Source organism: Protopterus annectens, chromosome 6.part0, assembly GCF_019279795.1.
Source record: "Protopterus annectens isolate FY-2018-M chromosome 6.part0, PAN1.0, whole genome shotgun sequence".
In the NCBI taxonomy this organism is placed as follows: Eukaryota; Metazoa; Chordata; order Ceratodontiformes; family Protopteridae; genus Protopterus; species Protopterus annectens.
The window spans coordinates 822,860,692-822,884,918 of record NC_056737.1 but is presented as its reverse complement, the minus strand read 5'-3'; the positions used below and the strand labels follow the sequence as shown (position 1 = coordinate 822,884,918).

Here is a 24,227-nt window from a genome sequence, read left to right as displayed (position 1 = left end):
GTCAGTCATGTGATTTTGGCTGCTATCATGTGACTGTTTTTTGCTCCTATTTAAAGCAAGCTGCTTTTGTTTGAATGATTGTTAGTATTGAAGAAGGGTTTCACCCGAAAGCTTTGCTGTGATATATTAAATTGTTTTCTGCCTACGTTTGTTTGTTTGTTTGGTAAAGACGGACAACACCACTGTTATGTGGTACATAAACAAGCAGGGGGGTACCCATTCATAGCCCCTCTGTAGACTAGCCATGGCTCTGTGGAACACAGCCTTGAGCTACCAAGTGCATCTACAGGCTCAGTTCCTGCCAGGAAAACTAAATACACTGGCAGACGATCTAAGCAAAAGTCTCATGGACCCACACGAGTGGAAGCTGGAACCAAAGATTTTCAACATGTTGATCAACAAATGGGGGAGCCTGGATATAGACCTGTTTGTCTCCCCCCAGAACTACCAATTGGACAAATTCTGCTCAAGGACTCCCCACAAACAAGCTTGGAAAGTGGATGTTCTGTCCTTCAGCTGGAAAAATCTATCAGTTTATGCCTTTCCTCCTCTGCCTCTCCTCTCCAAAGTGCTACTAAAGATCAAACGGGACAAACCAAGGATGATACTGATTGCACCAGACTGGCCACACCAACACTGGTACCCCCTCTTGCGCAGTGTGTCATAGCTGGCCCCATGGCACCTACCTCAGACCCCTACTTTGCTGTCTCAGCAGGAGAGCCAGATTCTGCACCCCCAGCTGCAAACCCTGAACCTGGCAGCCTAGCTAATTACCTAATCTCCCCGTTACCATCCCTCAGTAAACAAGTGTTGGATGTCATTTTGGAGGCAAGGAGGCCTAGTACTAGAACATCTTATGCTGAAAAATGAAAAAGATTCTGTGCCTGGAACCAAACTCAAGGGATGGCCACATCAGCACCCAATTTACCTCAGATTCTTCAATACTTAACTGAGATGCTTCACAAGGGCCTTTCCTTTTCCTCAATTAAAATTCACGACTCAGCCATTTCAGCTCATTACAACACAGAACCACCCCTCTTTTCTCACCCACTGCTCAAACAGTTCCTCAGAGGGGCCAAAAACTTAAGACCACCCAGGAGAGCCCCAACTCCAGCCTGGGGCCTTAATTTTGTATTGGAAAAACTCACTCTTCCCCTTTTGAGCCAGCTGCAGCTGCAGAGTTAAAATTCCTTTCTTGGAAAATAGCTTTCCTTTTAGCAATCACTTCAGCAAGAAGGGTATATGAATTACAGGCCCTTACAGCAGTGGAGCCTTTCATCATCTTTCATGCAGACAGGGTGTCCCTCAGGACCAGTCCCTCTTTCATGCCCAAGGTGGTTTCCAGTGTGGCTCTTTACCAGTTCATTCATTTGCCAACCTTCTTTTCTAATCCACAGAACAAAGGGGAACGGATACTGCACTCCTTAGATGTGCACAGACAACTTAGATTTTAATTGGACAGGACTAAACCTCAAATGAAAAATGAACAACTGCTGGTGGCATTTGCTGCAGGGGCAGAGGGGAAGGCTATTTCAAAGCAAACCATTTCTAAATCGATAGGCCATTGCATTTATTTCTCCTATAAGCACCATGGGAAACCTATCCCACAGGGGATTAGACCCATTCAACCAGGGCTGCATCTACCTCTACAGCCTTTCTCAGAGGTGTCCCTACCAGAGACATCCTAGAAGCTGCTACCTGGAGTTCTATACATACTTTCACCAAGCATTACCATTTGCCAGTTTTCTCTAAATCCAGAGCTGGCTTTGCCACTGCAGTCTTGCAGGGCCTTATAGCTGGTCCTAATGCTATCTAAATTCCTCCTCCCATCCTTAGCTTTGGGAATCTACCCAAAATGTGATGATTGCAACAGTGAAACATGAAGAACATAGTACAGTTGTGTACACTTACCATAAATGTAGATGTTCGAATGTATTCACTGTTGCAGTCCTGATTACCTTCCCTCCAGCCCCCTGACTTCCTTTGGCTATACCGCTATTCTCCTTTACTATACTTAAAAGCTTTTTGGTGTATTTGCTTTTTTGTTGGAGGTATAACCTTGTGTGTGTGTGTGTGTGTGTGTGTGTGTGTGTGTGTGTGTGTGTGTGTGTGTGTGTGTGTGTGTGTGTGTGTGTATATATATATATATATATATATATGTATATATATATATATATATATATATATATGTATATATAGATATTCAATTGCTTCCCATTAAGGGAGGCACCTGACATCTGGGGCAAGAAAAACTGATGCAATGGTGTCAGCTGCATGGTTTATACCCCTAATTACTGACGTCACAGAAGATGAGAAAGCAACCAATGCAGGACCCAAGACTTTGATAATCAGGCCGAGTGAGGGCTACTGCAAGCAGATAACCCAAATGTGATTACTGCAACAGTAAATACACTCGAATATCTATATTTTTGGTAAGTGTACACAACTGTAATTTCTCTTTTAGGTAAGCCTGAACATCAGCTTTATGCCCTACATTACACAGGGACTGTATGGTGATGTTCGGCATGCCTTTTAAATTCAGAAATCTTTTGGAAGACTGGCCAGACGTCGGGCTTCCGAGGGAGGGAATCCCCATATTGTGGAGAACACTGCAGCAGTGAGTGTAAGGATATCAGTATAGCCCTACCAAAACCTAAACTCTGTCCATAAAACTACCTCCAGTTCCCAACTTGACTCCTCACTCCATTACCCTAAAACACCAGTCCCCCTTCTTAAACCTAAAATTCCAACCACCCTCTCTAAGCCTAAATTACTGGATTGGTTCCTAAGCCTAAAACTCGGCCTGCTCCCTAAACCTAAAACTGCCTTCCTTATTCCTATAATCCCCATCCCACTTTCTCCTCATGGCTGCTTGCCCAAATTCATATTTGAGTCTGACCGTGGGCTACAGCCTACATGAGCTACAAGATGTTTGACTCCCTGGTTTTGAAACAGTGATTTTCGAGTGCTTGCAGTGTTCCCTGCAGCATGAAAAGAGTAAAAATGATTAAGGCATGCATTACTAGATCTGTAGAACCCTTCCACACTTATGACTCATGTGCAGATTTTATTTAATGATCACCCATCAACTCTTATCTTGAACCACAGATCTAATTTTCATCCAGGCTGGTATGTTACTGACCAGGATTAGATCTCCCCGAGAAGTACCCCCATTATGCAAGGCAATATTCCAGCCTGCAAGTCATTTCTTAATATTGGTTCTCAGAAAAGAGAATCCTGGAAAATGGTCCAAGATCTTTTCTTCCTAAATACCTTTCTAAAGATTCCCTCTTGGATGTTTTCCCTCCAGACTTTGTTTCCCCTCTTTCTCCCGCAGGCTTTTCTGGTATCCCTAGAGCAAAAGGATGGCTATCTTCATATTCCCATTCACCCTCTATTCAGGAAGTTTTTACATTTCCCTGATTCTTTCTCACATTTTCAGTTCTCCACTTTGCCCTTTGTATTTCTATGGCCTCAAGAGTGTTCACCAAATGTTTCTCCTATCTTAGCTTTTTGTAGGCTTCAGTGAATCCAGATATTCCCATATCTGGACGATCTGCTTCTTCAGGCTCCCTCCCAGCCTCAGCTTTTCCAGGATCTGCAGTTCACCATGTTCCTTCTGCAAAGTCTGGGATTCACCATCGGTCTCAACAAGTCAGTCTAACTCCTTCTCAAGACCAAAGTTTTGTGGGCTGCAGACTTTAGACCATACCAGTGTTGGCCTCTCTTCCTTCTTACAAGGTTTTTTTCAGTGACAGCTTACTTCCAGTCCCTGTTCCTCTTTCTTTCAACTCTGTAAGAAAATTTCTCAGAATCCTGGGTTCATAGCGTCTGCCATTCCCATACTCCCATTTGCCAAGCTTCACATGAGGAAACTTCCATGGTACCTAAAAACGGTTTGGCTCCAGCATTTTGTCCTCAGGAGTTTCCATTTCCCTTGCTTCCTTGTCTCAAACTTAAGTTGCAGTGGTGGATTCATCAGGTTTCTCCTCAATCCAGAGCTACCTTTTCAGACTACTGCCCCTACTCAAGAGCTGTTCACAGATGCTTCCCATCTTGGTTGGAGATCCAACAATCTTGAGGGTTTAGGGTCTTATGGTCTCTTCATCAGAGGTCAGGCCACATCAGCATAAAAGAAGTAAAGGAGTTAATTCTTGGTGTTTAGGCCTTCCATTCTATTTGGTCTCCAGGCCCTTTAAGCGTCTTTACAAGCAACACCAGTCATATGTTACATCAACAAACAGGGGGGCAAAAGGTCTTTTCTTCTTTGCAGACTAGCCCTTCAGACCTGGTATTCAGCTGTCTGCCATCAGGTAACTTTTTAGGTACTTTACATTCCTTCAGAACACAACCTTGTGGCAGACTCCATGAACAGGTCCTGGACACTACCTCATGAATGGATGTTTCACAAAGAGGTGTTTCTGGACATTGTACATGGTGGGATATTCCTCAAATGGATCTTTTTGCCTCCCATCTGAAGTGACATCTTCCTTGCTTTTGTTTCAAGTCCCATGTCCTCTGACTTGGAAGTGGATGCCATGTCTTTTTCTTTGAAGGGGGTGTTTCTGTATGCTTACTCTCCTCTTCCTCTACTTCCCATGGTACCACACAAAATCAGAAAGAACTCTCCAAGAATCTTTGCTGGTGACTCCCTTTTGGCCCAGACAGTAGTGTTTTCCCATTTCTCTTTCACCTGACCAGGGGAAATCATCACAAGCTACCTTACCAGATGGATCTTCTCACACAAGACACAGGGTCTCATATTTACCTTCATTTGTCCGCTCTTCAGTTGATACTTTAGGTGATAGGATTTTGATCCCATTCAGACACTGCTTTTTGGAGGATGTGCTTAAGGTACTGCAGGAGGTCAGGAAACCCACCACCAGAAAGCCTATATTGCTAAATGGAAAAGATTTTCTGTTTGGTGTCTCAAGCATCACCAGGATTCTTCTCAGTAGGGGGGTCCCTTTGGTTCTTTCTTACTTGTGTGGATTGCTCCTTGCTAGTTTGGCATATTATTCTGTTAAAGCTCACTTGTCAGCAATGTCTGCTTGTATGCTTGTATGCCTTTGAACCCACCACTGGCCTCTCATTTTGAGGTCAAACATTTCCTTAAAGTTGTCCTTCACATCAGGCCCCCATAAAACCTATTCCTTCCTCTTGGGATGTTAATTTTGTCCTTGAAAAATTGACACATTCTCCTTTTGAGCATTCTTGTTGTTCTTGTTTACAGCATTTCTAACTGGAAGACTGTTTTAATAGTTGCTTTTACTTCAGCCAGGAGAATGTGTGAACTTCAGGCTGTAATGGCAGCTCCTCCCTTTTTGTTTTTTTTTCATATAGACAGGGTGTCTGTGTGTAATAATCCTCCTTTTTGCCTAAGGTGGTCAATGATTTGTCTCTTAATCAGTTTCTCCAGCTGCTTTCTTTTTTTCCTTCTCTGCAACCTTGGATTTACATAGGTAGCTCAGATATTGTTTGGATAAAAGAAAAGTTATCTCCAAATCTGAACAACTTTTTATTTCTTTTCATTCCAGGACATTGTGTTTGGCTGTTTCTAAGCAGGCCATCTCCTCCTGGACTTCTAAGGTCATTTCCTTTGCTATTCTTTTCATGGTAAACAGCTTTTTCCTTCAGGTTGAGCTCATTATATGAGGGCAGTAGCCTCTTCTGGGGCTTTCTTCAAGGGTTTGGATATTAACTCTATCCTTGAAGCTGCTACTTGGTCCTCTGTCTACACTTTTACTAAACATTACAAGTTGGATGTCATTTCCAGAGCTAGGGCAGGATTTCCCAGGGCTGTCATTCATGAGGTTGTGGAGAGCTCCACTGTGTCTTCTTCCACCCATCCTTTACAGTAGCTTTGGTACTTCTCCCATAGATGAATACTGCAGCAGTGATACGGAAGGACTTAGTAAAATCTTACTGTAACACTTGATGTCCTTTCCACTGTTGCAGTATTCAGACCCTCCCTTCTGCCCTTTTATTTATCTTTCTTATGTTGGGAACACTTTGCTGGTTGATGGATCTTTATTACTTTGCCCTGTTGTGGCTCCTGTTTCTCTTTCCTTCTGTATGTGCATGGTTCCCATTCTCCTAGGGGTGCTCTAGTTCTCCTGGAGCATTTCAGTTGTGAGTGTTCAGTGTACGTTTGTCACCTTTATGCCCTACACTTGGGTGGGAACTATACAGCAGATGTGTGACACTGGGAGGATGTTAAGGCTTTGTTATACTGGCCAGATATTAGGCTAGTGAACAGCAGGACATCCACTGTTATGGTAAGATTTTTCACAACTGTACTTTTCTTCAGAACAGATTTTTGATGTCTGCTTTCAGCTCCCAACTTCCTATGCTGGTCAACAAACTCCTCAATCTGATGAGAGTGAATGTTTAAAATACCTCAGTTGTTTAGGAGATCATGATGCTGTTGCTCTAATTTTTGATGAGTAGTGAAGACATCACACTTTTTTTTTCATTTATTCCTTTGAGTTGTATGTCCATTTGGACCTCTTGCTGCAAATTGGTTAGAGGTGTGAGGGGGCATGTAGAAGAATATGTTCCATACCACTCTTCAAGCTTTCACCTGACAATTTTGATTTTTGTTTGATCTCTTGCTGAGCTTACCACAAGGTCCAGGTGCATTCTGCCTACAGAATTTGCAAGTCAGTAAATACTGCAGTAAGTTGCTGCCGGTGAGACTTGCATATTTTAGCAATGACCCATGACTGGATGTGGGTATCACAGGATTAACCCATGTTTCATGTGGTTTGATCACAAGGGTGAAGCCCAAGTGATCATACAAAGCCAGCTGTGGCCTTTGAACCTAGTGAGTTATTGCTATTTTATAGTGACATTTTGTGTATGAACCTTTGCTGTAGATGATGCACTGTTGAAGTGACCCCCAACCCCATGTGGAAAAATGGGAAATGGGTTGTGTATAGGTGGATGAATGAATGAATAGATTTAAGAAAAAATGCTTACCTTTCTTAAATAACGGTGCTTTAGAATTGTTCATGTTCTTACTTGTTTACTGATGTACTGCTCATGTGTATTGTACGTATGTCCTTACACTTGAACAGTACTTTATTGCAGTGTAATGCAGTCGATGAGGCACAAAGAATTGACCTCTGCAGTGATCTGGATGTTTCTAATTTTTATTTGTTTATTTTTAGTTGAAAATATGAACTCTGTAAACATGTTACTAGAAAAGAAAAATAATTAGCTAAACAAAGTCATACTGAAACAAAATAAACAAGAAAACTGCTCAAAAGAATGGTTTAAAGCTTTATTAACTCACAACAGTAAGTGATTTTTAACTTTACAATAACTTAAGACTTCATCAAAGTAGTCCAAACTCATTTAACTTTAATTAAATATAAGTTCAACCTTATCATATGCTAAAATTCAACCAATCAAAATAATGTTTCAATCTTCTAGATTTAAGCATGCATGTATAATTCTCCACATTTAAACCTGGGATTGCATAATCATTTAATAAAAATTGCTAATATAACTTTTATTTCTAATAAGTTATCAACATCACCACCCCGTAAACCTAAACAATACTATCTAACACAAAAAGTATATTTTATGCCTAGACAAAGCATTGTCAATATCTCCATTTCTCATTACATAAATATGCTGACACATTCTATTCTTTAGCATTTTAGTGGTCTTCCATATATAAAAACATTCACGTGTATAGCACTGGGCATAGTAAACCAAATTATGTGAATTGCAGTTAAAATATCCTGGACTGGCATAAGATCTATCCATAGAGGTAGTGCAGTTAGAAGGACTGACTACAACAGATACAATTATAATATTTGTATGTAACTATCTTACTACTAAACACTTTAGCCTGAACTTAGTTTTTTATTAAATAAATCATTCAAGTTCATACTACATTTGTTAACAAAACTGGCTCACTACGTAAAGTATTAAAGCATCTGGATAAGCTTTACAATTCTTCTAGTTATCTCTTACAATCAATTTAATTATCATTGAAACAACTGTGTAAGGCAGCAATATAACGTATTTATGTAGCCAAACATCTCCATCTAGTAGCATTTTACAGTAATTATTACAAACTAATAATTCCTGATTATTAACTTGCTTAAATCTCTTATTTAAAATAGTCTCGCATACTGGATCTAAATTATTATCAGGATACCCTATTAAACTTAAGATACCTGTTAAATTAAGATTATTTTTTAACTTATAAATCTCTACTTTAAAAATTGAATCATCTTGTGTATACTTATCTAGTGTCCACATCTGTCCAAAGACAATATTATTCTTCATGTATGATGGCTGCATAGTTGAATAATGCAACCATGTATTATGAATATTACTTTCTTTTCTTCATCAGTTGTTTAATTAATGATAAAATGGAAGTAGTGCCTTTCTAAAAATTGATAAATAATCTTATTCTATCAATTTCACTTTCCCATATAAAAAAATATCATCTATAAAATGTCCATAAAACTTTACATATTTAAAAAAAATTGTGTATAAATATATTGCTCTTCCCTAAAGACCACAAGTAGATTTGCAAAACCTGGTGCCATAGAGGCACCCATAGCAATGGCTGCTAGCTACTTATAAATATTAACATCAAAAACAAATTATTAGTAAGAACACAAGTCTAAAATTGCAGTCTGAGCAGCAGAGTTGCTTACTTTCTAATACTTTAAAACCAACCCATTCCAAACCAATCTGATGTGGAATAACAGAATACTATGACATAACATCAACTGTTATTAGCAAATTGTATGCTCAACTGCAATAATATTTAATTTATTTAATAAATACACCGATTCTGTAATAAAAGATTGACTTACAATATTTTTAACCTTATGTTCAATAAAATTAGATAATGGCTCCATTTTCGAGCCTATTGCTGCTGTAATTGGTCTTGTGGGCAACATATCAAACTCTTTATGAACTTTAGGTCATCCAGATATTAACCTAATGTAGTTTTTTCAACCAAAAATAGTGTAACAGTTATTCAGAAATAAGACCCTCTTGAACCATATCATTTAAATGTATATCCAAAATGCAGAATGATTTATCAACTTCTTTCTTTGTTATATGTAAATAAAATATCTCATAATTTAATAACTTTTACATATTTTTATTGTAATCTAAAGCATCCATTATAACAACCACTCCCCCTTTATCTGCTTTCATTATTCTAACAGTTTTATCTGTGTAGAGAAAACAATGCTTGTATCTGTTCTTCAGGTAAATTATAAATCTTATTTGAAACTAGCATATTTAAAATATTGCTTATATCAGCTTTGCAAGACTTTTCAAAAGCCAAAATAGAGGGGTGAAAGCTTGGATTAAAAACATAAGATTTTAGAATGCAGAACCATTATTAGCAACATAACTATTGATAAAAACAACAGATAAATTCAGTTTTTGGTAACGTCTTTTGAAGAACAGACAGCATCAACAGCATTGTCTTTTCACTGGAAAAATGTCAAGCCCTTTTTTGACAGATATATCTGTTGATGTCAATGTTCTAGTAGTGAAATTTATAATGACAAAATCACCTTTTCTAAAGATGTTAACTTTCTTTTCAGGCTTGACCTGTTTGATGTTGTCTACAAATGTAGAAACTTCAGTTACTGTTTCTTTGAAAATTTTTGAAAGGATCTGTTATTGTTTCACTGCTTCTTCAGTTGACATTGCTTTTGCTGTCTCTGCACATTGTTTTCTGCTTCTAAATGCACCAGATTTCCTTTGGAATTCAAGGCATTCATTCTTTGATAAATCTGAATATTTTGTTGATCTCTTTTCTTGTTGTATCTGCCTTTCAAATTCACTGCTTTTGCATAATTAACCTCTTGTCATTGTGCTAGACACGAAGACCTTCTCTTCAGAACTTCTTTGTAATGGGAGGGTCTAAAAATCTTCTGTTTGCTCAACTTGCTGCATATCATCGGCCTCGTGTAGATCCATTTAAATCCTTCTTTTCATTGTTAATTGTTTAAATTATAAACATTGCCTGTAGCATAATCTTAGAATCTATCTTAAAAACTTCTTAATTTTATCCTTTAAAATAAATAAATAAATATAGTAAAATAATCTTAGTTTAAGCAACCATCCTGATAACATTTTAGACCCAGTAGATGAGACTGTTTTAAGTATGACATTTAAAAAAATGTAACACCTACTGAACAGAAGAAGCTGAGAGGACACAAGGTTGTGAAAAAATGGCTTCTTTTTGAAGGGCTTTGTCTGTAAATATAGATTTAAGTGGAGAGCTGGCTTCAAATCCCGAACTGAAAGCTGTCACTAGTGGGATGGAGTACCCGTAGACAGGTAATACTAACGTCTTACTGGTGGTGAAGACTGACCATCTAAAAGATTATATAAATCCTACCTTGGGAAAGCACTAGATGAATGAGCAGCAGATGAAGTTGTTTATCTGGGGAAGAAAATAGTAGTAGTTATGAGGTGGTGGGAAAATTCAGTTCTGACTCCTCATGCTATATAGAGTCTGAAATGATCAAATTAAGTAAGCATGGTGCTTTAAAGGGGAAAACCTTCATTATTGTAGAAAGAAAAGTGTAATGTAAAATGTTTAATCTTTTAACCCCATAGAAAGTGCTATAATAAAAATCTTCTCTGTTGAAGGAAATTCGATGTGATTCAGCTTTTACGAAAGACTGGAGCCCATCTGTCCTTTGAGGAGCAAAAAGATGTTGGAAATGAATTGTGCAGGTAGGATTCATTATCCATTGCTTGATGCTTATAATGTGCAAGATTTTTTTTTCTGAGTGCTTTAAATAAATGTAACAGCTGTTACCACGTATAAGTTCTAAAGATGAAAGTCTGAAACCTAAAACACATTATAGACCAGATGGAGATCAGGCTTTCATGAGTCAGCGTAATTTGTATTAGACAAAACAATTTTTCTTTAACTGTGTACAGTAAGGTTTTTAAATACTGGAGCTCACTAAAATAATGTGTTGGTGGTTATATTGCATTATTCATTTTGATATTTAGTCAGCCATCTTACCTCCCATCTGTAATTTTGTGATCAGAAATGAATAAACAGATGAAGGTAAGTAAATGGGTATATTATGTGGATTTGAGTGGTATGAAAGACTTGTATTTTCAGTTATTTGAGCTGTTGTGTCTTGTGCATTTTATTGAAGACAATTGCTCTTGTTTTAGATGCTTGTACATATTGAAGATGTGATAGCTGCATTTGATTTTTGTTTCCTTACAATGTATGTCTGTTTTGTAACCATGTCTTAATTTAAATATTTAATTGTTTCATGTAATTACATAAGTGCAGACTGATGTGACATCAAAGATCCTCCTCAGTGGGTCTTTGCTTAGATTTGTCTTCACCAGTCGCCATTCAGCAAAAATGTTAGAAGATGGATGTTCAGACACATCCATGCTCTTGTACTGCTATACGCTTTGAGATAATGCACTCACTAGCTATGTAAATATATATGTTACATAAAACTGCTTGCTCTTTTTTTGGTATTCATACAATTCAAGATCATGATCATTTCTGCAGTCACTAAAGTTCTGAGATCACATGCCTGAACAGCAGCACTCTAAAGTATCTTTACTGCTATCAAACTACAGTCTAGCATTCAGACTGGTAGCACTTTTATTGCCTTGGAAAAAAGAGAGAGATCCAGTAATTTAATTCTGCCACTTAGAGGTTCCATAGGCAGGATGTTTTAGTATAACTTGAGACCAAAATGATGACAGCCACCAAGACCTCCTCACAAGGGTCCTTCACACAGGCAAAGGTATAATTAAAAGCACTACCAAAAGGATGGATGAAACACTCTGAGATCAGGTCAAGGACTTGTTCTCAAAAAAGTCAGTTCAGCTGTACAAGTACTGAGCTTGTTCTCGGTGACTGAGGATTTTGGGCATGCACTAGTTTTCAGCATCAGTGAGAAATAAAGGGATACGATGATTCCCCATATACACCTGGGAGGAAGTAGCAACCTGGGGTTCTTACACCACCAGGTGCCAGTTGATTGGTTAGAGCCCACAATCAACCATCCTGAGCCCGGGAGTGACTTCTTCAGTTACCAGGTCCTAAATCAGCAGTGCTCAAGACCAAGGCTACTTCTGCAAGGTGATCTTCCGGGACCCATTTGAGAAGGGTGCATTGGATCATCTGATGCCAACTTGCATCACATGGTTTAGATGTGAAGGAAATGTTTGCTGTCTAGTGGGAGCTTGAAATATGGGGGCAGGTTTTCACACTTCTTAAGTATTGTATTAAGCCAGACCTGGGCAGTGATGTAAGCCAGACCTGGACAGTGATGCAGGCCTCTCCCTAGTCTACATTGACTTCAACTGATGTTGGAGACTACTTCAGTTCCTTCTAGGTTATGGCTGTCGAGGGTATCTAACTCAGGGAGCAGAAATAAGACCTATTGTGTGATCCAGGGTCAAAAGCAGAACAGCATAAAAGAGTAAGGGAGTTAGAGGCAAGATATTGGTTGTTTCTCTCTGTGAAGTTCATTAACTGTACTTATGGTCAGCTGCTGCTTTACTAATGAAGGGTCTAGCTTGTGCACATCAGGCATCAGTCAGCAAGTTGCAGTCGTAACAGCCACCTTAAGCGGATAGTATGTTGTGGTATCTGCACTGCTTCTTGTGAGTGAGTATCTTGAGCATACCCTCCTCTGCCTTCTGCAGTGGAGTGAACCTTTGTATCACCCAGCATGGGTTTGGTCTCCAGAACTCTAGAAATTGAATAAACTTGTTCTTGGGTCTCCAGTGGAATTATCAGCCAAGGATCAGGAGACTTCACTGAGTCTTCTAACATCTGCAGGGCCCATGGTTCAGACTTGCATATTGAATGTCTGTCATCTTCAAGAAATCTATTGGCGTCTGCACTCACAGGTGTGGAAGTGCACCCTTAAGGAGTTTGACAAAACTACAGTGACAGGGTACCTGAACAGACAGGGGGAACACAATCCTATCCCCTATGTCAAGAGGCTTTTAGGGCATGGCAGTGCCTTTGCAATGCTTTCTGATAGCAGTGCACATCCTGGTGAAAACCAGCATCCTAGGGGATAATCTAATCAGAAGCATTTTGATGCCTGACAAGTCATCCCTCAACTCAACAGTAGAAGCACATATTTCCTTGTTTCTCTAGCCATGTTGCAACCTATCTGTGACTTGTTTCAGTACCAAATGCAGCACCTTCTTTTCCCTGATCCCATCTGAGGGACTGTTACAGAGGGATACTATTCTGCATGCTTAGCCCCCAGGTCTTCTGTATGCTTATCCTCCCTCACCCATGATGACCACGTTTCTGCAGAAAATTACCCTTTGCAAAGTGATTGTAATCATCATTGCTTCCTTCTGGGCCAAACAAATGTAGTTCCCTTTCCTGTGGCTCACTTTCTATACCCCCTTAGGGTTTTGAACCCAGCTGCTGATCTGAAATCACATCCTTCTGGCAGCCTCACCTGAATCTGAAATACCTCAGGTTAATCGCTTAGTTTGTCCAGTTTCAGCAATGGCTGGGGATCCCAAGCTTACCACAAGAGTTCTACATATCCTGTCTTCTACTAGAAGAGTTTATGACTGCAAATGAAAAAGGTTTTCTGTTTGGGCCACTTTCAAGGGATTGGACCACTTTTTCTGCTCCCTTACCAGCTACTCTCAATTTTCTTGTGGGGCTTTTCCAATCTGGACTTAGCTATTGTACCATTAAAGTTCAGATAGCAGCCATCATCACATTCCATATTAGTCAAAAATATCCTTTGATTGCATCTTTAAGACTATCCAAGTCTGTTTAAAGGATACTTACCTCCAGTAAATAATATGGTTCCTCCTTTAGATCTGCCTTTCCTCCTGCAAGCCTTGGCTAAACCTGCCTTTGAACCAGTGGGTGCAGTGACTGTTTCTGATTTCCAAGCCTTATCCTGCAACCTTAGATTCTCAGCTAGAGTGTCTTCTGCGTGGAGACATGTGTGAATGGGCGTACCTTCGTTGGCCTGGCAAGCCGGTACGTAAAAATCAACTGCCAATCATTAGTGGACCGGAGTTCCGCTGTGGCGACCCCTAACCGGGAAAAGCCGAAAGACACAAACACACAAATCCTGTAACCTTCTGTGTACTATCTTTCACAAAGACAGGGTTTCATTGAGAGCAAATCTTTCTTACCTATGGTGGCTACCCATTTTCTTTCCTAAATTCACAACAAAGGGGAATATATATACTTCATTGCTTGGAAGTTCATCATCAATTGAGATTTTTATTTAGGCAGAACAAAATAATTCAGAAATGCAGACTAACTTTTTATGTCTTTTTTTAAGGGCTAAATCTGGAAAAAAAAGTTTCTAAGATTACGTTGTCCAGTTGGCTTTCCTATTTTATTTCCTTTGTTTATTTGTCTAAAGGTATGCCATTTATGTATTAAACCAAAAGCCCATTCCATAAGAGCAGTTGCTATTCCTATAACCTTTTTTGTTTGTACACTTTTAGATGATATATGCTTAGCAGCTACTTGGGCTTCTACTCATATGTTTGTAACTCATTACAAGTTGGATATTCAGTCTAGATCCCAGGCATTCTTTGGCTCCACCATATTGCAAAATGTTCTCTCCTGGAACCAGCCAACTCTCTGCCTGGGGACTCTGTCCCACAGGTTGAGGTAGACGGATGAAGACGACAAGGATCTAGCATTATGGTTAGTATATAACTGTCATTTTCTTCACTCCTTATCAATCTGGGATTCCAGATAAATGTGGCAAAGTTCTCCTTGATACTGTCGCATAGGATTGTATTTCTGGCCTGCCTTATTGACCCTTCTCTGCAAAAGATTTTCCTTATCCAGGAAAAGGTGGATTTCTATCTAGAAACTTTCCCCAGTCAGTCTTAGATTTCGGCCAAGGAGTATCTCAGGATCTTAGCGTCCATGGCTTCTATGATTCTAATGATTCCTCTTGCCAGGTTTCACATAATAATTAAAAAAAAAAATCAGTGGCTTCAGAAAAACATGTGGACACAAGATTCTTATCCTGTGGAATTTTATATTTCAGTTTTGGGCTTTGTCAAAAAGGAAATGCACTGGTAAAGACAACTAATGACTCAGAATCCAGGTCTCCTCTTTCATCCTCATTTCCCAACTCAGTCTATAACTACAGATGGCTCAGGTTTTACTTGAGGCACAGCTTCTATTGTGGTGAGGGTGTTAGGCATATGAATGTCTTCAGACTGACCAAAACACTTAAATGGTCAAAGAGATCTTAGCTGTGAACCATGCTGTAAAATCTCTTCATCATGTGTCCCCAGGACATCTGCAAGTGATTGCAGACAAAACTATGGTGGTGTGGTGCATATAAAATGTTGGTGCCAGATATTACACTCTGTGCATGCTGGCTGTGATAGCTTGTGGTATTTGGTTTGTGACACATGGCTGAAGTGGCGTTCAGCTGCGGAGAAATATGGCTGTTGCGATTTTCCTGTGGACAAAGAAAAAAAATGTGGTGCCATGTCCACAGTTTTAATAACTAAATACACAAGGTGACATGGGACAGTAGGCAGGACAGCAGGCATCGGCATCAGCAGTAGGCTGGCCAGGGGGCATATCACTGACATTTAAAATGAAATGCACAATGGGCAGTACCTTTATAATTGGTGTGCGTGGACCACTCCCACCTCCACACTGTCTAGGGAACATTACCTAAAATGCATACTGGAGCATAAATGTGACTGCAGTAGCACACTTCTAGATGTTGTAGTTACATAAGAATCTACTGCACACTGAACACAACACTCATTACCTCTTCTGTCCCCATGCACTTGGGTGTTAAAGCTGTGGGCATGGGAATGGGTGTTTTGCTTTGCTCACAGGACATTTACAACAGCCATGTTTCTCTGCAGCTGAATGTCACTTCAGCCATGTGTCCCCAACCAAATGTACCACAGGGGAGTGTTTCACTGCCTAGGGCCTGAACCTTCTTCCATTGTTTATCCATCCAAGCATCTTACATTCTATCGTAGCAAAATGGCAGATAAGCTGAGCAGGACCAGGGTGGACCTTAAAGAATGGAAATTGAAAGGAGGTCTTCCAGGAATTGATCCGTTTGTGGAGAGCACCTTAAGTAGATCTGTTCACCTCCTTTCAAAATATGCAACTAAACAAATTTTGCACCAGCACTACTTGCTGGCAGGCCTGGAAAAGATTTGCATTCTCAATGTAATGGTTAAACATTTTCCTATATACATTTCCACCATTTCCACTGATTTCTAGGGTAATTCTGAAATTCTGAAGGGCTCTTCAAAAATATTGTGATTCCCTTTTGGCCCAGGCAACACTGGTTCTCTTTTATGGAATTGGCTAAGGTCAATTACCACAAGCTTCATTAAAAATTTAATCTACTCAGACAAAACAAGGGAAGTTTGATACACCATACACTCAGCGACTTCATCTAACTGTCTGGGTGATTCAAGTTTGATAACTTTTAGGCATCTCTTTCTTGAGGGCATGCAGCAGGTAGTAAAAGATGTGACAACATCTTCTTTAAGGAAACATTATATTAGCAAGTGGAAAAGATTTCCTATTTGGTGTCTAGACAGTATCCAGGGCCCTATCAGGAATTATGTGCCACTTTTTCTTAAATATTTGTGTGAGTTACTTTCCTTTGGTGTTTCACATTCCTCTGTCCCGGTTAATCTAGTGGCTATTTCAACATGTGTACCCAAAAATGCTCCCATTTCCTCTGTATTTTCGCTAAAACTGCTGTATGCTATGCTATGGACTATGCTGGAAAAGTTAACTACGTCTCCTTTTGAACTGGCTCACCAGACTGATTTAAGGTACATCACATGGAAGACACTACTACATTCTTCTTTGACCTGTGCAAGAAGAGTATCTGTTGGGTGAACCCTGTAAGGCCTTCCATAGAGATTGGGCTACAAATCCCTCATTTATGCCCAGAGTTGTTTCAGTTTACTTTGAGTCAATCCATCAGTCTTCCTGTGTTCTAGCCAGATCCTCAGAATCAGGGAGAAAATCAAAAGCCATCCTTTGGTGGGGACTGAAGTATCCTCAGTCCAACCTGGCCATACAGGGAGTATGTGTCAGGACAAACATAAGTTCCAACACAGGACTGTTGCAAGTCCAAGTATGTAGAGCAGTCCCTTGAACTAAATGATTATATTTCTAAAAACAATTAAATCCAGTTCGATATCCTTCTTCAAAAAAGAGACTGACTACAGATCATTCCTTTTATAGTTCCTTTTATAAGGTTTATTGGGATACACACTCTCATCTTTGTAAACTTCTTCAGTTCCTGTTTTTGCATCTAAACTTTTCTGTGATCATGGTGCTACTATAAAAGCTGTTACAGATAGGTGTATTACATTGTGAGACAACCCATTTCTACCCAGTTGGTCTTTCACTCACTTAGAATAAAGACATCTGATAGGATGTTAGTCTCATCTTCATATGCATTTGGTGCCTTTCATCTGCTCAGAATGAAGACATCTGATAGGATGTTAGACCCATTTTCATTTGATGTTAAAACAACTTGGGGATGTTTGTGGACAACAAAAAGTTTCTGTAAAACATTTTGTAAAATGCAGTTGGGTAGCCACTTGATTGATTTTGAGTATAAAAAGGGTAGATTTTAGCAACACAGAGTATTTCCAAGGGTTGGGTACATGGACTTGCCAAACACTGCTTGTGAATATCTCCATGCAAATGAGAATGGGTCTAACATCTTGCCAGATGTCTTTACTCTGAGGAGGTGATAGGCTAATCAGGTGGAACTGGATTGTCCCACAGTGCACTATGCCTCGTCTGTAACAGTAGCAACATGATCATAGAAAGTTTAGATGTAAAAAAAAAAATGGAGCTGAAGAAGTCTGCAAGAATGAAAGTGCTTATCCCAATAAACCTGTATAAGGAATAATATCTAGTCATTTTTTTTAATACAAAAGATTTGGAACTGGGTTTATTTTTAGAAATAAAATCATTTAGTTGAAGGTATTGCTGTAAATACTTGGACTCCTGACAATTATGTGTTGGAATTTCAGAACCAGGGAAAAGGATTTTACATACTGTGAACATGCATAGGCCGCTCAGGTACTATCCTGACAAAACTAAGTCCTTTAGAAAAACAGATCAGCTGCTTATTTCTTATGATGGGACAAAGAAAGCACAGTTTGTATCAAAACAAACTGTTGTGAGATGGTTATCCTCACCTGTTGTTTTTTGTTGCTCCCACCATGGCAAGTGCATTCCAGGCAATATCAAGACACAGTGGCATACTAGAAATGGGTAGACTGCAGACATGTTCTAGGGACAGCTGCTTGTTCCTCTGTGCATATGTTTACAAAGCATTGCAAACAAGATTCCTCTTCCGTGTCCAGGGCTGGTTTGCTGGGATTTTTCCCCAGAGGCTTCTAGACCCTTATCCTTCATCCTCCTGGGTTAGATAGGCTTTAGTAATCAACGCAAATAATGAAAAGCTACTGCAGCAGTGACAGTAATGAACGTAGTACAGTTATGTACGGCGCTTACCATTACGGTAGATGTTCAAATTACTCACAGCTGCAGTAGTCGCACCTGCCCTCCATTCTTGTACTTTTCTATATAGTTAGTTGTTGGAGGTAAAGTTACTTTATTTCTTGCTGTTTATATCTTTTAGCGATTCAGGATGAGTAGGCTCTCTCTTAAAGTTATCTACACTCTGACTGCTGATGTCTGGTCAATTAGCAGTCACAGTGTGGGGGTGGGAGGAGAGACAGAACTCTTTGAAGCTGACCAGCTGTTGTATCCTGGGCAGGGTACAACCCAAATATTCAAAGGCTACTGCGGCAGTGAGGAATTCTGACATCTACTGTTTGGTGCATTTAACTCAGACAACTGTACTTTTTGCCAGCTCGGATCTGACAAGAGACCGAAAGACCCATCAGTTGTATCGGACAAATGACGATTAAAGGGTCTAACATTATGGTAAACATATAACTTCCTTTTTTTTTTCTTGTTTCAGAAATGTTTCTGTGCAAGATATTTTAAAAGCTGGCATATGAAGCATAGTTCTCACTTTCAGAAAAGAAAAATACAAGGTGGATGCACGGTGTAGTAACAGGTTTTGGCATGGGTGCAAACACCAAACCACCAATTAGCCAGAAAACTATAAACTGAAGAAAACCAGACCGGAAGCCAGGAGATGTGAATACTCCAGTGGGGTACAAAAAAATGTAAAATCCAATATTCTGGGTACGTTTATCTGTGAAAAACACACTTTATTTAATCATAACACAAATAAAATTAGCGATTTCATTTCTACCTTAAGAAATTCTTCAGACAGTTTAAAAGAAAGCAGTTCATGTTTAAATACCTTCAGTTAGTGATGACTTCATGCAAACAGCACACCCCCCATGATTTCAGCCAGTGAAAACAAGTATATGCCTTCATACTTATGAATATTTATAAAAGCCATTAAAAACTATAAAATTAGCATTCCAACACATCTCAGAAATTAAATAGGTATCATGTATGTTAAATATAAATACAAAACAGGTGTTTACTTTAAGACCTTATTCAAAACAACTTAATTTAGTTTAATTTTACATGTTTCCATGCATACTAAAATAAATCAGGTCATCTTTTCAGTGCCTTAAACCTAAGAATACTGTTGATAGAAGTACATTCATTGAGACCTGCCAAATGTTGGCCCTTAAACGTAGTTTCCAGGTCAATTCTTTCCTCTCTAGTTGTAATGACCATATTCCGCCCCTTTCACCAACCTTCACCAAGTCCTGCGCAAAGAACTTAAAAGAATGCCCATGAAAATCGATATAATGCTTAGCAAGAGCACTGTTACCATCATTTTTTTCTGATTGCTCTAAGATGTTTGTAAATACATTTTTTTAATTTCCTGTCCATTTTACCAATATAAAAACCTGCACATAAAACACATTGGGCACAATATACCACCCTGTCTGAATAACAGTAAAACGTTTCCACTAGTTTAAATTTAAAACCATTAATCACTGTCTCAACAGTCTCTATACATAGGTGCAATATGGTCAGCACTCACATTTCTTCATAAACCCTTCCCCCTTATACTTAAGCACTCTTTCAAACAAGTCCTTCAAATTTCTACCCCTGTGATATACAATTACAGGTCCAGCACTTATTAGGTCTCTCATTTCACTTTCATACTGTAAAATTTTCCAATTTTTCTGCATAATATGCCTGATATGTTTGCTTTTAGTCCCAAATGTGGTAACAAAGGAGCATGCATAGTTTTTCTTATTTACAGATTTAACACTTAGAAGCTCAGTACCAGCTTCAGTACTTACATAACTTGTTTCATTATCAACTTTCACTGTCAACCTAAAACCCTTCTATCCTTTAAAGATGGGTTCAGAATGACTACTTTCTCTTTTATTAATAACTTCTAACATGATCTCATATACAACTGCATATGGGTAACCTTGCTTTAAAAGCATATCTTTCAATGTCTCACATTCTTCTAAAAATAACTCGAATGTTGACACCATTCTTGCCACCCTCATGAACTGCCCTTTAATGACTGCTCCCTTCTGCTTGAATGGGTGGGTGCTTGAAAAGTGTAAAAAAACATTTGAGTACATCTCTTTTTGAAAAATTCTAGTGACAAATCTCCTATTTGTCATATTTTTACTCAAGTGTATATCTAAAAAGGAGATTTCTTGCTGATCCACACAGTGGGAAAATTTCAAAAATTGTGTGGTACTGTTCAAGTAAACCGGAAACTCCTCAATCAATAATTTAGGACCCTTCCGCAGAATAAACAAGTCATCCAAAATCATGTATACAGTTGGCAGAGGCAGAATTAAACAAAAGCAAACACTGCCATTGCAACATAACAATGTTGGCATAAACTCCACCACATGCTTCACCCATAGCAACAACTCTCTGAAAAAAAATATTCCTTCTCAAAAACAATAAAGTTATTTTTAAGGCCATTTCCAACAGATGTTCCAACAAATTAATTTCCATTTGCAGCACCCCCTTATAAACTAAATGCTTACAAAACCATTCCAAACCAGTATTATGTGGAATGACTAAGTACAGGTCCCTTACATCATCCGTAATAAACAAACACATACTCTTCTTTAAACTCAATGTCATTGAACTTATTCAAAAAAATCCCAAGAGTCCCTACAAATACTGGGCTCCTCTGAGACCAATTTCTTACATTTAATGTCAATAAACGTAGCTAAAGGATGAGTAATAGAGCCCCTTGCATCAACTATGGGGTGCATCAGGGGTTGCTGTACTTTCTTATGCAATTTGGGTAAACCAAACATCATGGGGGATGATAGGGTGGGGTATAGACAAATAATTATACTTAGAAATTGAGATGCTGCCCTCACAGCCTTGTAGGCTGCATGTAGTTGGTTCAGGGAGCTAGATTCATAGGAGTTTCCAGATAAAATTTCTTTCATTTTGCACACGTAGTCTGACCAATTCATAACCACCAGCTCACCACCTTTGTCAGGTTTCATAAACCTAACAATGGGGTTACTGATCAAATTCTTCATCTGCTTTCTTTCTTCCTGATTTAAATTATCTGCCCAGTGTTTCCTATTCGGATTCATATTACAGAAATCAATTTCAGACATCTTCCAAGAGAATTCTAGAGAGGCATTTAAAGGTGGGTTGAAGGTACTGGAAATGTGGAAAGGATCCGTTACCATATCAACATTGTGAAACAGCATTTTAAAATTCAACTTCCTAACAAAAAGCCTTAGATCAATCAACAGATTGTTCCATCTACACTAGTAGATTTCGACAAACATCAAACCCTTAGCAAACAAGTCACAAGCAAAATTGTCTAAACATAAAGATGAATATACTTTAAAATAACCCTCAGAGCTGCATACAATTTCAACAGGTGGAAGGCTAAAAACATCATTCTGTGAAAACTGTTCCTTACTTAAAATCTGTTCTGGAACCCTTGTCTCGACTTCCCTCTTCTCTGATTGAATCCTTCCCTCTTGTGGTGTCCTCCTGCCCGTGCATAATGTGTTGACCCAAAGTTCTGGCCCGGTTGTTTGCTCTTCAAACGCTCCGAACATCGGGAGGGGGAATTTTCTTCCCCTAAAAAATCATTCTCTTCACCTTCATTACCTTCACTGAAATCATGTACATTATCAGCAGGGACGCTTGTGTGCAGAACATGTGTTTGGGGTACACCAGATTGTCTATTACCAAGTTTACTCCCCCACTGTTGAGAAACTGGGGGCAGGGGATACTCTTTATTTTCTGCATAGGCCTTTTGGTCGCTTAAGAGCTTTTTTCATGTTCCTGTTCATAGTAATATCAATTTGTTCATCAATACTTTTAAAAATTCTAGTGTACTCAGTCTTGAACTCCCTATAAGAGGAGTCATTTACCAGATAATTGTCCACATGTAACACTTGTTCTCTTAAAGAATTAATCAGCAAATTATTGTGTTTTACTACTAATGCCATATATTCCATTCCATGCCTATTAAAAAGTTCAATTAATTCCTTATGAAACATAGAGCCCGGGACCAGGCCTGTTGGAAAACGCCACATACACAGGCCTTTAGGTACAATTTTTAGTTTTAAACATTCTGAAAAATAAATGTTACCCAGTTACAATTTCTTAATTTTTAGTAACAAATAGTCCAACTCTGAGAGGCTGTTAAGCTAACTGTTGGTCTTCGCTCATCTTCAAAACTAACTGCAGTTTTTAACCAGTCGTTTAGAATAGGCACGTTTCTAGTCCCATTTAAAACAGTACATGCATGCAAAGATTTGTTCTCACTGGCTGAAATCACAGGGGGGGGGTGCTGTTTGTATGAAGTCATCATTAACTGAAGGTATTTAAACATGAACTGCTTTCTTTTACACTGTCTGAAGACGTTTCATATGGTAGAAACAAATGCGCTAATTTTGTGTTTTGATTAAATGAAGTGTGGCTTTCATGGATAAATGGAGTTAGAATATTGGATCTTACATTTTGTTTGTACTCCACTGGAGTGCTCACATTTACTGCCTTCCGGTCTGGTTTTCTTCAGTTTAAGGTGTTGGCATCCTGCTATCCTGTAACTGCCCACTTCCCATGTGTGTATCAATACTGCATGAATTGTTACCTTAATGTTATCATTTACTGCTATAGTGACTATATCTGAAAAAGGTGTTCCAGTTGTGGGTAAGATACTTGTTATAACAGTTGATTTTCAAAGAGTAGTCATAGTAACAGCAGTAAAACTACCCTTTCTGTCCCCCCCTGAGGACCTTGTATAGCTATTTACAACTTTATGTGACAGCCTTGTTCAATTTTCGAGGTATTGTGAAAAACAACCATTGCATCAGCTTAAGCTTATGCAGGGTTTATGAAACTGTAGTCTGAAAAGCTGACAATGGTGAGTGGGATATAAAATGTTTTGATTAATATTAGTGCCCACTCCTTGAATGTCTGCTGTGGTGCTGTATCTTGTTGACAGCTGTACCTTCTTTTATGTTATAAGAAAAGGGAAGAATGCTTCAAAAGGTGATGAGACACATTTCCTTTAGACCTACTGCTGTATCATAGGCATAATTTATTTATTTATTGACATTTGTTGACCTGAAAAGTCCACTGGGATTGGGACCCATTTTCAGTGGAGGCCCGGGGAGAAAAGCTCCAGGTTGCATGAAAATCATTAGATGAATTTATAAGGAAAACAATCACTAATAAAGCAAGTGAAATAATATAGAAAACTATCTAAACAGCGCATATGTTGTAAAAAGGCGCAATACAGTAACAATGGAAGATTAGCATGTAAGGAAATTAAACAGAAATATTAACAATACAGCTCAAATTAAACAGAAATGTTTAACAATACAGCTCAATTTTTTTTTCTTTTGGGAGGGAAGTAGGAAAAGGGAAAGGTAAGTGTAGCGTGAAGGTAGAATTAGAGATTTAAACTTAAAGGTAGGATAGATATAGCTAGAATCTTATAGCTAAGTGGTGGTAATATGTAGATTATAGGTGACATGTATTTAATGGTAGTATTAAAAGTAGAAAGTGACAGAAGAGAAAATGTGTTGATAGTTGTGTAGATGTTTGGACTAGGATACTAAAGATTAGGGATAACTCATGTGGTGTACCAGTATGACATAAACACAAGTATATTTGCTATGTAAAACAGTTTTGCTAGATTAAGGAGTCTGTGGATATAAGTGAAAAATGCTTCTTCCCC

At 38.8% G+C, this 24,227-nt stretch overlaps 1 protein-coding gene across 1 annotated transcript in view; it reads left to right on the top strand.

The window, feature by feature from the left end:
• Nucleotides 1-24,227, top strand: part of ASPG (asparaginase) — an 856,377-nt gene that overhangs the window by 777,653 nt on the left and 54,497 nt on the right. Inside the window, exon 13 of the mRNA XM_044073584.1 lies at nt 10,648-10,734. Coding sequence (XP_043929519.1) covers nt 10,648-10,734 — 87 coding nt within the window. The remainder of the gene's footprint in view (nt 1-10,647; nt 10,735-24,227) is intronic.